General features: G+C 36.8%; 1 protein-coding gene across 5 annotated transcripts in view; it reads right to left on the bottom strand.

Annotated features, from left to right (window-relative positions):
* The window catches only part of NAA35 (N-alpha-acetyltransferase 35, NatC auxiliary subunit), a 110,398-nt gene that overhangs the window by 45,346 nt on the left and 49,069 nt on the right, over positions 1–15,983 (bottom strand). For 3 of the 5 annotated variants that reach the window (XM_023735798.1, XM_023735799.1, XM_023735800.1), the window contains exons 7-12: positions 15,658–15,690; positions 3,431–3,497; positions 3,308–3,351; positions 1,773–1,823; positions 1,033–1,116; positions 86–200 (exon numbers count right to left, since the gene is read on the bottom strand). In XM_023735798.1, coding sequence (XP_023591566.1) covers positions 86–200; positions 1,033–1,116; positions 1,773–1,823; positions 3,308–3,351; positions 3,431–3,497; positions 15,658–15,690 — 394 coding nt within the window. The remainder of the gene's footprint in view (positions 1–85; positions 201–1,032; positions 1,117–1,772; positions 1,824–3,307; positions 3,352–3,430; positions 3,498–15,657; positions 15,691–15,983) is intronic. The other 2 variants (XM_012556961.2, XM_004381315.1) reach the window with 1 other exon arrangement.

Here is a 15,983-nt window from a genome sequence, read left to right as displayed (position 1 = left end):
CTTAAATGAAATTTTAGAATAAATCAAACACTATATATTCTGAATGGAAAAGAAAAAAACGAGTAGGAGCAAAATGAACAATTACCTCCTTTTGTGGTATCATTCTGGGCCTGGATGCCATGATGCAATGAATTATGAATGGCAGAAAGAAGATCTGCTGCTTGAACCATCAATTTTTGAGCTTCTGCAACAGCGCTGGTCTAGCAAATAAATCACCAAAAACATTCTTACATATTCTTTCACTGAAAGATATACATTAAATAGGAAAATCCTATAAACAATAATGGAATTAAATGCTTTCTGTAATGACATTGGTTTTCACAAACTATTCACTTAATACAGGATGCCCAGATCCTATTAGGATAGAAATTGTTTTTTTACTCACATCTATATCTTATAGGATCCATTACAAAAAAAAAAGGAAAACATTTCTGGTTTATTCTGTTAATCTCATACTTAAAAACAATAAAGATGCAGGCAACAGGAAAACAGAAAACTTCCAACATTTCTACTCTGTCATTCATCAAGGTGGAAAAAATAAAATTACAGAAGTTAGGTCAATGGTAACGGCTGGATCTTCTACTTAGCACTTGCTATTCACAAATTCGTCTGTAAGTGACTTGAGTTAATGCAAACATAAACAAAAGATAAAAAATAACCTTATTTGTTAACTGAAGGAAAGAACAGGCCTACCTAAAATTCTCATTTTCACTTTCTCCTTTCAATTTCCAGTATAAGACAACCCACAAGCAATTTCAGCTTCTATTATCTTATTCACAAATAAGTAATATCAGTGAATATTATTTTTATCTTAACAACAGACATGGATATGTTATGGAGTGAAATGTAAAATTCATGTGACTTTGTAGGAAAATCATCAGGGGTACTCTGGTGTAAATACACCAAATGTTGAGGGCTGTGTATCTGTCATCAGGGGCATTCATTTCAATGCAAAAGTCTCAAAATTACTTCAGTAAGGCATTCCATCCAAAAAACACTACAACATGGACAAATTATTGTAAATGCCCTTACCTCTTTCTTAGTAAAGGCTATAAGCACTGTCAGTAACACACGAGTAAATTTCACTCTGCTGAATACTGCTAAACACTGCTGATGCTAAAAAAAAATGAGAAAGGACTGGATGTTAAAAGATGCAAAGCCTGTCAAAGGAATTTCATTTTAAAACATATTATTTAACTCCTAAGTTTCAATGTCAATAAATTACTATATTGCAAATACCTTCACTTTTAAATGCCTGAAAAATAAGTTACAAAAAACATAATAAAACAAAGCCTATTCTTTTGAACTAGAAATGTAAAACGAAAGTTTTTGTAACAACAGTAATGATGTTTTCCTGTCCAAAGTTACACTATTATTTAAAAAAAATTTTTTTAATTAGCATGTAAAAAAGGATCAATTAAAAAGTACATTAAGCAGAGTCACAAAATTTAGGATCTTGTCAAAGGTTCAGCAACATTTCACCCTGCGCAAGTTCTTGAGCTTTGCCAAGCTTTGATGCATCCTCTGTAAAAGACCTTTTCTTTTTCTCCTACCTCACAGGAATACTGAAGAGCTCTGAAATCATGTATTTGAAAGAAGTGTATAATCATTCTATTAAAATAAATACAAGGGAAATAAAATCCCTTGTAACATCCAATTTTTAAAGAAATACCTTCAAAACGGCTTCCATAAATTATAACGCAGTTCATAAAACTACAACATTAAGAGGTAGACTTCTCTGATATTATCTACCAGAAAATAAGTTCAATTACTTCTAGTTCAACTTCTGGGTCTCTTTCTTCTCCTTGTCGACTTCGAGTACTCTAAAATTTTAAAAAAAGGTTGAATTAAAACAAACACAAACCAGTAGAAGTATTAGATTACAAATATGCAAGGGAAAGCACTCAATTTATTGAGTATAAGCCTGCTCACTGCCGTCTAGTCAATTCTGACTCATAGCAACCCTATAGGACAGAGTAGAACTGCTCCACAGGGTTTCCAAGGAGGGGCTGGTGGATTCAAACTGCTGATCTTCTGGTTAGCAGCCAAGCTCTTAACCACTGCCCCACCACGGCTCTACTGAGTACAAATAAGACTCTATTTTTATGAATTTCTATTAAAAAAAAAAAAAAAGGTATATCTAACATTTAATTTCCTCCTATGAATATTACATACTTAAAGTTCATTTTGATCGAAGTTACAAAGATCACACAAAGGAATCGGGAATTAAAAACAGCAAAAGCAAAAAACCGAAATAACATAAGCAAAAGCACATGGCATGCAGTTCTACTTTCCTTTAAAGAATCTACTAACTGAAATTCATGATGCTGTTGAAACTAACCCTGTTAGAAAAAATGGTAACCTTTACAAATCACATTATAAACAACCAAACAAACCCCCTGCCATCGATTCCAACTCTATAGAGTCACGTAGTAACCACTAATCTGTTCTACACTAAAATGTAAAACATGTTGCTAACACAAGAGTTATCTATGAATTAACTATTTTATGACAAAATCCCAGGGCAGTACCACAGGAAGGTCTCACAGAAGATCTGGGTTCTAGCCCTGGAGCTGCCGCTTACTTTGTGACATGCCCTGAAGTAAGACTCAGAGAGATGACTTAACTCCTTTGAGCCTTCTTCCCCTCGTCTAAAAGTGAGACATTGTGTGCATTTAATTGGCTACTTCACTGAATACGGTAAATATCAAATAAATAATACTGTAAATAGTAAATATCAAATAAAATTGCTTTAACAACCATACTGTGTTATACAAATGTAAAAAAAGAAAGTAGAAATATAATTGTTTTCCTTCTTTAATCTCTATATGAGAACCAAATTATCAGGGTCACATGGCTGAAGGATGTCGTCTTAAAGGCTAGTTCTCTGCTTTCACCAGATTTGTGATACCACCATTTCCTGGGCCACCTACTGTGTTCTCATCACTTACTAGGTATTAAAGATACAAGGGTATAAAAGATAACTCCCTACATATGAGGAACTTAAAACTCTAGTGGGGAAAAAATACTATTCTTAAAATAGCATACTAGAATACTAAAACACTGGCAAAAATTTGAAAAAAACTGAAAAGATTAAGTGGGTTATAATTAACATACTTAAAAGAAACAGTAAGTAATTTATCAGAAATTCCTCCTGTGTTCTTCAAATTCATTACAAAAAAAGACACAGGATGAAAAGGAGGAAGGTAGTCCTATCTATACTAGCTGTTTGCAATTAGCTAAAGTTAACCTGACATTCAGAAGAATACCAAAACTCCGTGCCAAAGAAAAGAGAAAAAACATATACCTTTACTCTTCTTTGCATGTCATCTTCAACATCTTTTAGCATGCCTACAAAGAGACACAATGAGTTTAAAAAGGAAGCAAATCTAAACATAAAACTTGTTAATTATTTTATAAATGGTTTTACCTGTAACTCGAAGATCTGTCACACTGTTAGCCATTTTAAATCCATAAGTCATTGACTGAAAATCTTCCTATACAGAAAAGGAATAATTAGGCCTCTGAATAGTAGCCAAACTTTCCATTATATTTCTCTTACAAAATCACTATTTGTTAATAAGACAACGGTAACAGAATGTCATCCTCCTTGTCTAAACACTACTATCATACAACCAAGCTTTCCTTATAGGAGTGCGCTTAAAATGCCATATTCTAACGCTGACTCTGCCCTTAATTTCAATTGCTTGTCCTCAGACAATTTAAATATACCTACGTTTAATATGTTCATTTCCAAAGACTAACTATAATTTCACAAAGTAATAATTCACACTTACAAAGCAGTCTCTCATTTATAAATGAACAGTAAATATATAATAATTACTGTTTGATGATAGGGTTATAAGGTTTAAATAAGATTCTTAGTTCAAAAATTATTAAATAATGCCTGTTTACACACTGTTGAGCTACAAAGGTTAAGACTTATCAAAGAAAATTACTCTAAGTGATAGCAAAATCACATTCCCACTTATTCACATCATAAAGAAAGTTATTCACACATGGGTTCCTCCACCCCCAAATCATTTAAATCATGGCTGAGTCATTAACAAATTAAGTGGTTTGCTAGACTCCCTCTGAAGAATATGAATCTGGCTGATTCAATTAAGAAGTCATAAGCCCCATTAGAGGAGTGTGTCTGCCCTAAGAATGTATACAAAAAACCAAAAAAACCCACACCCGTTGCCTTCGTCAATTCTGACTCATAGCAACCCTATAGGACAGAGTAGAACTGCCCTAGAGGGTTTCCAAGGAGCAGCTGGCGGATTCGAACCGCCAAGCTTTTGTTTAGCAGCTATAGCTCACAATAGCTCTTAACCACTATGCCACCAGGGCTCCAATACAAATGTATATCGAAGCCTAATATAGTGCAGTAACAAAGAGTCACAGAAGTGGCCATAACTACAGCAAAATTTCTCGGTTCTGAACAAAAACATCACTGAGCACCCATCTTATGCCAAAGTACCACATCTAACAAACAGAAAAAAACACAATGTGTCTAGCTTCAAAGAACTCAGTTAAGGGTATTATGAGACTCATAGGATTGGGTCTTTTAAAATCTTGCATTGTATTACAGAGTTGGAAGCTTATCCTCCATGTTAAGTTTATACTCTGTCTGTACTTGGACATCCAATCGGATTTCTCAAATTTTACATGCCCATTCTCCTAATGTTTAGCACATTGCTAAATGACACCACCATCTATTCCATTACTCAGGCCCAGACCTGGACCTAACTCCTCTCATTTTCCCACAACCCATAACAAATCCAACAGAAAACCCTGCTGGCTTTATCTTCTATCTCTTCTAATTATCTAACCACTTCTCACCCCTTTCACAGTTATCTCTAGTTCAAATCACCACCATCTCTCACAGGTACTGCTGTAACCAACTCTAAATGGATCCCCCCACTTTCCACGTTTGTCCCTGCTATAATTTATTCTCCACCAGAAGCCAGAGGAATCATTTTAAAGTAAGTCAAATCATGTCATTTCCCTACCCAAAACTCAATAGTTTCCTCACAGTAAAATCCAAAATTGCACCATGACCTAGAAGGCCCTGTGTGGCCCACCCTGGTCTCCTCTCTAATCTCATTTCCGACCACTCTTCTCCATGTTCACTGCACTCCAGTCAGATAGGCCTTCCTGCTGTCCTTCAAACACGCCAGTCTCTTGCTGGGGCTTTTATATTTGCTTACCCCCTCTTCAAAATGCTTTTCTTCAAAAATATTTACAAGGCTCCATCCCTTGCTAATTCTGGCCTCTGTCCCAACGCCAATTCCTCATATAGAGGTTTCCCCTGTACACTCTATCTAAAACAGCACCCTCCACCACTATATATCCCCTTTTTCTGCTTTACTTTTCTTCAGGGAACTTCTCACCGATTTCATGCAATTTCTTTGGTCATCCAAATAAAGATTTCAGGAAGGCACTTGTTTGAGTCTGAAAATCAGGTAAGGAAATAGGACTAGAGATACTGGTGTTAAAAGCCACAGAACTAGAGGAAGTCAACCTAGGAAAAAGGTATAGAGAAGAGAGGGAGCCCAAGAGTACTCCAGGGTCTAAAGGAGCAAGCAAAGGAAAGAGACTAACCAATGAGATAGTAAGAAATTCAAGAGACTGTCCTTCAAAGAGTGGTTAACTGGGTGTAATGATGCTAATATGATGGAGGGGGAGGGGTGAGAACACTGGACTTAACAAGATGGGTATCATTTAAGGACCCTGTTAGACCAGTTTTTGTGGAGTGGTGGAGAAGAACGTCTAACTAAAGAGGGTAAGAAGAGAGACTGAAAGAGAAAGTACAATAAGCAAATATTAACAACTCATTCAAGGCGTTTTTGGTGGAGATTAGCAGAGAATGTGGGATTGTGGATATAAAAAGCCATGGGATAAAGGGAACACTGGATTTTTGTTTCGTTTTAAAATGAGTGATATTAAAGCATGCTTATATGTCAATAAGAATAACCTAGTATGAAGGAGAGACTAGTAATGCAATACAAAAAGAGAGCTGACAACTGCAGTAGGTAAGAGAGGACAGAATCTAGAATACAAGTGGAGGGGCTGAGCTTAGATTGTTACAGGAATACTTTCATTTTAACAGCATAGAAGAAGGCACGGTAGTGTGGACATCAAAAGAGATTGGTTAGCACTTTTGATAGTGAGAAGATAGTGAGAAAAATTACATATGATTGCACCTAATGTTTTAATAAAGTAGACAGCAAGCTTAAGGTGAGGAGGGTTGGCACTGGAGGTCTGAGAAGAGAAAGACAAGGAAACATCACCTTAGAGACTGCAAAAGCAAATTCACTACAGAAGTGTTGTAAGATAGGACTGTCTCAAGGTGTTGAGTGCCCATCTGAGATTTTCAGTCCTAAAATTACAGAACAGACACACAGATGTGCATTTTCTCTAGGAGGCTTCTGCTGCTTAGGTGCAAGCAGGGAGTAGGCAGATGGCTGAGGTTTTGCCACATAAGCAACACAAAAGATGGGAAGGGCAAGGGAATTAAGAGTGTGCAGAAGAGAGTGACTTTAGCACTGGACCATGGAAATGAAGACATGAGGAAGACAATAGAGAATAATAAGGTGGCAACGTCTATGAATTAATGGTCTCAGGGGAACCGAAGGACAGTGGGAATAGGGGAATCAGAGCAAATAAGCCAGGAAGTTTTAAGTGGTAGCAATCAAAGGGTAGTAAGAAGACTAGTGGGGAAAATTTTTTGTTCATTTACTTACTCATTTCTAAACCAACCTATGGTGGCTGATACAGGCTAGATATTGGGGACACAATGGTAAAGTAAAAATTCCTGCCATTAATGGAGTATATTGTCCAGCGAAGGGTAACACACTTTAACAGGTAAAGCCCATATTCTTTACTCTGCAAGGTCTTTATGCCAAGGCATAATTACAGAAGGTTATCAGGGATATTTAGAGTTCTATAGAACACAGAACTTAAAATACTACAGCCCTGAAAGAAAACTGAGAATAGTAAAATAATTACAATCATAACTGTAACAGAACACCCAATGCCAGTATCCAAAGAGAATGTGATTCCACCAAAACAATTACCTTGATTGTACTAATAATGCAATATTCTAATAAAAATGTTAACAACTTTTAAAACAATTCAGAAAAATTAGTTGAGATTCACTATTACTTTAAAAATTCATTTTATAGATAAAATTCTTTGCATAAAGATTTTAAGGGTTCCTGAAGTGCTGTAATTCATGCAAATCTGAATACCAACTACAGACTAGATGATGGGTTAGATAGTAAGGGTACAAGCAAGAGTAAAATATGCACACAGATACTTGTTTCAGATTAAGACTTGAAACACCTTAAATGCCCACTATTAAGTAGCTACTAATTTATTATAAATACAATAAAATACAATAACAACCAGTTAAAACATCAGCTGCCATCGAGCTAATTTTGACTCATGGCCACCCTATTGTGTCAGAGCACAAGTGTGCTCCACTGGGTTTTCAATGGCTGATTTTTCCAAGTAAATCAACATGTCTTTCTTCCGAGGTGCCTTTAAGTGGACTTGAACTTCCAGCCTTTCAGTTAGCTGCCAAGGATGTTAACCATCTGCACTACTCAGGGACTCCACCGATAATAATAGCTAACATTTATTAAGTGCTTACTTTGTGCCAGGCACTGTTCTAAACATTTTACTTCTATAAACTTCATTAATCTGCACAATAATGCTCTAAGGCGGGTATTATAAACTACATTTTATATATCAGGAAACTCAGACACAGAAAGGTCACATTTTCCCAAACCACAAAGCTAGTGACAGAGCCAGAAAACAAACCTAAGTGGTCTCGTTCCCCAGAGGCTGTACTTTTGTATTTTAAAACTTTTATTTTGAAAACAATTCAGATTACAAAGCTATAAAAATAGTAAAAAGAATGCTCATATTCCTTCCACACATATTCCCCAAGTGTAAATATTTTATTACACATGCATTATAATTCTCTATTTTTTTCCTGAAGCTTTGAGGCAGAGTTGCAGAGATGATGCCTCTTTACCTTCAGAGTGATTTCTAAAAACAAAAACCTTCTCTTACATAACTACAGTACAATGACAAAATCAGGAAATTGACAATTCTGTCATCTAATCTGTAAACATTAAAATTTCTTCTGTTGTCCCACTAATGTCTGTTTTATAACAAAAGAAAAAAAAATGTTTTCTTCTTCTTCTGGTCCAGGATTCAGTCCAAGATCCTAAGTTGCTTTAAGCTATCATGTCTCTTAAGTCTCCTTTAAGCTTAACAGTTCCTCTGTCTTTGTCTTTTATGCCCTGACATTTTGGAATATTATAGGACAAAGTTATTTTGTAATATGTCCTTCAATATGAGTTTGCCTGATGTTTCTTCACGAGTAAATTCAAGTTATGTGCATATTTGATAGGAATAGCTCAGAAATAATGTTGTGTCCTTCTAGAGGATTGTGTCAGGAGGCACATGATGCTGATTTATCCATTATTAGTGATGTTAACCCTGGTCACTGTGGGAAGATAACTCAGACTAAGTACCTATCCTGTGACTCATTATACATTTGTTCACCAGTTTTAGCATCCTTTGACAATTCTTAACAGAGATAATTATTTCGAGTCTGTACTCTTAACACAATGCTATACGGCCAACAAAAACAATGAGGTAGATCTACCTACATGTGTTGGTATGTACAGAAGTCTATTCTCTACTGCCTAGGGAAAAAACGCAAGTTGCAAACAGCTTATATAATTCCATCATGTTAAATAAAATGTACACGTATACACATTATAGAAATTATCTGGAAGGAAATACACCAAATAGATAACAATATTTATTCTTTGCCAGGAAAACAAGGAACTTTTACAGTTTTATTTATTTTGTATTAATTTAAAATGTCTGGCTACAAGTAAGAGCAAAATCCAACTACAATGACTTAAATGATGCAGACTTTTATTATCCCAAATTATAAGATTAGAAGTAACTGTTATTAGTTCAGACGCTCAACCGTGTCAGCAAGAACTTAGGTGCTTTCTATCTCCTAGTCCTATCATACTAAACTCTGTCTTAGATTTGCACGTTGTCTTAGATTTTCAAGTTTATCATTTCATGTTCACAAAATGAAGCAGCACCTCTAGACATCATATTCATGTTCAAGGAAAATGGTAGGAGAAGGGATAGCACCTCTATGTGTCCTTTTTACCAAGAAAGCAAAAGTACTGCAATGCAAAGGCCCTGAGACCACAGCATGCTTGGAATGTTCAATGAAAAGCAATGGGGGTGACTGAAAAAGCCTGAGCAAGGGAGAGGTAGCAGATGCCCACATCACTTTGGGCTCATAAGCTCTGGACTGAGTTTAGATTTATTCTGAGTGAGATGAGAAGGCCCTGCAAGGTTTTCAGCAGGGAGTGATATGATCTTTCATCTTGAAAGAATCACTCTAGTTGTTGACTGCAGGATAACTTGTAGACAAGGTAAGAGATCAGTGAGGAAGCTACCGCAAGAACTCAGCCTACAGACGGCAGTGACTTATAGTAGGATATACTGGTAAAGGAAGTGAGAATGGTCAGACTCTAGAGTTCTGAAAGTAAAGCAGACAGCATGTTCTAAAAGACTGTTTATAGAGTGTGAAAAGAAGGAAGAAGTCATGACGACGCTAAGATTTTTGGCCTAAGCAAATGGAACTGCCGCTGACTGAGATGCAGAAGAGAAGAGCAGAACATGTCTACGTATGCAGGCAGGAGGGGGAAGACTAGAAGCTTAGTAGTTTTTGGTATGTTACACTCAAGATGCCTATTAAACATCCAAATGGAGATGTCAAGCAGGCAGTTGGAAATATAAGAATAAATAAAAAATATCAGAGGTGAGGTCCAGGTGGACATAACCCAGCAATGTTCAGAAAAGGAAAGCTGATAAAAGCAAGTGAGTGACAGACGGCAAAAGACTCAACATTGAGGAGGTAAATAATAACAGTGATTTTATAGAGGCTAAGCAAAGAGAAGTATTTCAGCAAGGAGAGAGGGATTAACTGTACCCAGTTGAAAACTGAACTAGATTTAGCAACACGTCTGTTGATGGTCCACCACTCATCTGCCAGTTTGTTGTACCGTGATGCTGGAAGCTGTGCCACCAGTATTTCAAATACCAGCAGGGGCACCAATGGTAGACAGGTTTCAGTGGCGCTTCCAGACTAAGACAGACTAGGAAGACGGACCTGGTGATCTACTTCTAAAAAAACTGGCCAGAGAAAACTTTATGAATAGCAGTGAACACTGTCTGATGTAGTGTCGGAAGAGGAGCCCTCTGGTCAGAAAGCACTCAAAATTCGACTGGGGAAGAGCTGCCTCCTCAAAGTAGAGTCGACTTTAATGATGTGGATGGAGTCAAGCTCATTTGCTGAGGTGGCATGACTCAAAATGAGGAGCAACAGCTGCAAACATCCATTAATAACTGGAACATGGAATGTACAAAGTAAGAATCTAGGAAAATTGGAAACTGTCAAAAATGAAATGGAATGCATAAAGATTGACATCCTAGGCATTAATGAGCTAAAATGGACTGGTACTGGCCATTTTGAATCAGACAATCATATGGTCTACTATGCCAGGAATGACAAATGGAACAGGAATGGCAACGCATTCATCATCAAAAAGAACATTTCGAGATCTATCCTGAAGCACAACACTGTCAGTGATAGGATAATATCCATAAGCCTACAAGGACGACTTACTATGACTATTATTCAAATTTATGCACCAACCATTAACGTCAAAGATGAGGATATTGAAGATTTTTACCAACTTCTGCAGTTTGAATGATCACACATGCAATCAAGACAGACTGATAATTACTGGTGACTGAACTGAGAAAGATGGAAAGAAAGAAGGATAGGTAGTTGGAAAATACAGCCTTGGTGACAGAAATGACACCTGAGATGGCATGATAGAATTTTGCAAGACCAACAACTTCTTCATTGCAAATACCTTTTTTAAACAACATAAACGATGACTATGCACATGGCCCTCACCGGATGGAATACACAAGAATCAAATCGACTACATCTGTGGAAAGAGATGATAGAGAAAGAAGCTCAATATCATCAGTCAGAACAAGGCCAGGGGCCGACTGCAGAACAGACCATCAATTGCTCACATGCAAGTTCAAGTTGAAGCTGAAGAAAATTAAAACAAGTCCACAAGAGTCAAAGTACAACCTGAATTTTGAGACCATCTAAAGAGTAGATTTGACACACTGAACACTAATGACTAAAGACCAGTCATTAGTGGGATACATCAAGGACATCATACATGAAGAAAGCAAAAGGTCATTATAAAGACATGAAAGAAAAAAAACGAACAAAATACATGTCAGGAGAGACTCTGAAATTTGCTCTTGAACATCGAGTAGCTAAAGGGAATGGAAGAAATGATGAAGTAAAGGAGTTGAAGAGAAGATTTCAAAGGGCAGCTCAAGAAGACAAAGTAGATTATTATAATGGAACGTGCAAAGATATGGAGTTAGAATACCAAAAGGGAAGAACACGCTTGGCATTTCTCAAGCAGAAAGAACTGAAGAAAAAACTGAAGCCTCAAGTTGCAATACTGAAGGATTCTATGGGCAAGACATTGAATGAAGTAGGAAGCATGAAAAGAAGATGGAAGGAATACAGAGTCACTGTACCAAAAAGAATCGGTCAACGTTCAACCATTTCAGGAGGCAGTATATGATCAAGAATCAATGGTACTGAAGGAATAAGTCCAAGCTGCACTGAAGGGAATGGCGAAAAACAAAGCTCCACGAATTGATGAAATACCAGTTGATATATTTCGACAAACAGATGCAACGCTGGAAGCGCTCACTCATCTACGCTAAAAAATCTGGAAGACAGCTACCTGGTAAACCAACATGAAGACATCCATATTTGTGCCCATTCCAAAGAAAGGTGATGCAACAGGATGTGGAAATAATCAAGCAACATCATTAATATCACATACAAGTAAAATTTTGCTGAAGATAATTCCAAACGGTTGCAGCAAGTACATTAACAGGGAACTGCCAGAAATTTAAGCCCAATTCAAAAGAGGACATGTCAAATGGATCTTAGCTGAAAGCACAGAATACCAGAAAGATGTTTTCCTGTGTTTTACTGACTATACAAAGGCATTTGACTGTGTGGATCATAACAAATCACGGATAACATTTCAAAGAATGCAAATCCCAGAACACTTAATTGTGCTAATGCAAAACCCGTACATAGACTGAGAGACAGTTGTTCGAACAGAACGAGGGGATACTGAGTGGTTTAAAACTAAGAAAGGTGTGCATCAGGGGTGTTTCCTTTCAACATACTTATTCGATCTGTATGCTGAGTAAACAATCCAAGAAATCAGACTATATGAAGAAGAACACGACGTCAAGATTGGAGCACAACTCATTAACAACCTGTGATACACAGATGACATAACCTTGCTTGCTGAAAGTGAAGAGGACTAGAAGCACTTACTGATGAAGATCAAAGACTACAGACTTCAGTATGGATTACACCTCAACAGAAAGAAAACATAAATCCTCACAACTGGACCAATAAGCAACATCATGAATTACTGAGAAAACTAAAGTTGTCAAGGATTTCATTTTACTTGGATCCACAAACCACGCCCATGAAAGCAGCAGTCAAGAAATCAGACAACATAGTGCACTGGGCAAATCTACTGCAAAAGACCTCTTTAAAGTGTTAAAAAGCAAAGATGTTACTCTGTGGACTAAGGTGCACCTGACCCAAGCCATGGTTATTTTCATTTAACTCATACACATGCAAAAGCTTGACGATGAACAGGGAAGACAGAAGAATTGATACATCTGAATTACAGTGCTAGCGAAGAACACTGAATATACCATAGGCTGCCAGAAAAATGAACAAATCTGTCTTGGAAGAAGTACAGCCACACTGCTCCTTAGAAGCGAGGATGGCAAGACTTCATCTCATGTACTTTGGACATATTATCAGAAGGGATCAGTTCCTAGAGAAGTACATCACGCTTGGTATAGAGTCAGCAAAAAAGAGGAAAACCCTCAACAAGATGCACTGACACAGTGGCTGCAACAGTGGACTCAAACATAACGATTGTGAGGATGGCACAAGACTGGGCAGCGCTGCGTTCTGTTGTACATAGGGTCGCTATGAGTCGGAACCAACTGGACAGCACTCAACAACAACAACAGCTGATGGTGATCCGGATCTTAGGGAAGTATCTATCTAGTGTGGGACACAGACATGTGGATGTATATCACGATTCACAGTGATAATAAAGAGATAACAGACACAGATGTTATAATTGGGGTGAACTATACCATTATTATTCAAACTTGTACACTATTGAGAGCAAAAGGGGACACTATTAATTATTACGCCAGGACAAAAGATGAAAACGATTCCATTAGGATGGATAGACTCTAGCCCTAACAAAAGAATGTGTTAAAAAAGGGCAGAGAGGAAAACTGACCTCTGTTTGAGGGAGTCAGGAGTGTGGGATCCAAGTTTAAAAATAAGTACCACTTAGGAAAAAAGCTAAAAGAATTGAATCTTGTTCTGGAATGGATAAGGGAAGGGCAGAGGACTACAATTTTTCAATTTAAGTCTTGTGGGCTATTTGTCTTTTTGAACGATGTACATGTATTATTACTTTTACTAAAACACACATACATACACATACACACACACCTTAGTGGAAGTTTTCAAATAGCAAAAAGGAACACGATCAGGTTACCTATTTTTAGGAAGATTACTGGTGGTCAGTCGTGGGGAGAATGGGCTAGCGAGAAGAGAATGGGCCAGAAAGACCAGTTTGGAAATTCTGAAGATGAGTCTAAACCCTAAAGCTGACAAAGGCAAGAAGTGAAGCAGGAACAATGAAAGAGAAGGAAAAAAAAAGTGGCCAGACATTTGCAAGGGGGAAAAGAAAGGATCTGGATGTAGGGAATGTAAAAGAAAAGAAGTAATCTAAGATAAGACTAAAGATACCATTTTGCAAGATACAGAATAGAAGCAGAAAAGCAATATGATGGGAGAATAGCGGTTCCCACTTTGCAAGTATGAGCAAGATATTAAGGAAGAAATGCTTTTAGGAAGCTGGAAATGTCTCCTGTTCAGCAGTAAAAACAAAACTGCAGATAAATCTGAGAACAAAATATACCAGCACTAAGAGAACAGGATACAAGGAAAAGATTAGTCTAAAGGACTAATTGTCCACATCTACCAAGGCCTCCACCGGACTGAGTCCAGTGCAGCTAGATGGTGCCTAGCTGCCGCCGCTGACTGCTCTGACCAGGATCGCGGCAGAGGGTTATGGACAGAGCTGGAGAGGATGTAGAGCATAATTCTAACTCACAAAAAAAAAAAAAAAGACGAGATTTACTGGCCTAAAGGAGACTGGAGAAACCTCGAGAATATGGTCCCCAGATACCCTTTTAGCTCAGTGGTGAAGTTACCTCCGAGGTTCACTGTTCAGCCTGGGAGTGGACAGGCCCGTAAAATCAAATGAGACTAACGAGGTACAGGAGTCCAGTGACAAGGGCCAGAAGGCAGAAGGGGACAAGGAAGCTGGTGATAGGGAACACAAGGTTGAGTAAGGATATTGTTGATGTGTTGTGAGATTGTTAATCATTGTCATAGGGCAACATTTGTAGTAACTGTTAAATGAGAAACTATTTTGTTCTGTAAGTCTTCATCTTAAGTGAGAATAACAGCACAATTGGAAGAGTGCAGTCAATGTCACTGAACTGTGTGTGTAGAAATTTTTGAAACGATGTATCTTTGGCTATGTGTATTTTCACCAAAAAAAAAAAAGAAAGGTTGAGAAGTTAGAAGGTTGATACGTTGTGGGGTTGTTAACCAATGTCATAAAACAACATGTGTACTACCGTTTCATGAGAAACTATTTGTTCTGTAAGCCTTCAACCGAAGTACAATAAAATAAAAAATAAAATAAAAAAAATACCAGCACTTAGGAACTTCAGAGCACCCATTTCAAACAAACAAATCATTTATTCATCATAAATCATTCTTCCTTACATATTATCAGGTCTTTTAAGGACTTTTACTAGGTGATCTATAAATATAAATATATATATATATACTTTTTTTCCCCAATTATAAAACCAAGACAAACCTATCCGAGAAATTTGAAAAGTTTAATGAAACCAGAAAAATATCATCTTTCCAGCCCAGGAGCTAACTTGTTTGTATTTCTTTCCAGGTTTATTTTTACATAGTTGGTCACACTGCATACAGCTTTATTAACCTTTTAAAGTATGTATTTCCCGACATCATTAAATGGTCTGTTATCAGGCTAATGGCACAGATTCATTATGTGTATCTATCCGTAATTTATTTCAACCATTACCCTAACAGTGGCATTTTGGTTGATGCGAATTTTTCACTACTAAAAATTCTGATTAACAAGCTTGGGCATAAATCACCCACATTTTAAATTATTTCTTCAAGGCTGAGTTCTACATGTAATATTACTAGTTTAAATAGCATCAACATGTTTAAGATTCTTGATATACACATTGCTAAATTGTTTCTCAAAACAGCTGTGATCACTCATGCAAATTCCCACCGGTAAAAATAAAGTGCCAACTTACCACACATCCTTGCCAACATTGAATATTCTCGTTCTAAAATTTTTAAACACAATTTATAAATGAAAAGTGAACTAATTATTTTAATTTACATTCTTAGATTATTCTGAGGCTAAAATTTAAAAATATTACGGCCATTTGTATAACCTTCCTCTATGAATAAGCTATTTATTTTACTTCCCATTATTTGTTTGTTTGGGCCTTAGTGTTATGCTTTATTTGAATCTTAATATATAAAAATTACTTATCATTTGTTGTCTATTTTTCCTAAAAAAATTTTTATAAACTTTTTCCTACTAGCCTTTTATGATTTCTTATATTTGTTAGAA

This window comes from Trichechus manatus, unplaced genomic scaffold, assembly GCF_000243295.1.
Source record: "Trichechus manatus latirostris isolate Lorelei unplaced genomic scaffold, TriManLat1.0 scaffold00082, whole genome shotgun sequence".
NCBI lineage: Eukaryota > Metazoa > Chordata > Mammalia > Sirenia > Trichechidae > Trichechus > Trichechus manatus.
The sequence above is the reverse complement of the archived record's forward strand: the minus strand, read 5'-3'. Positions and strand labels throughout refer to the sequence as shown.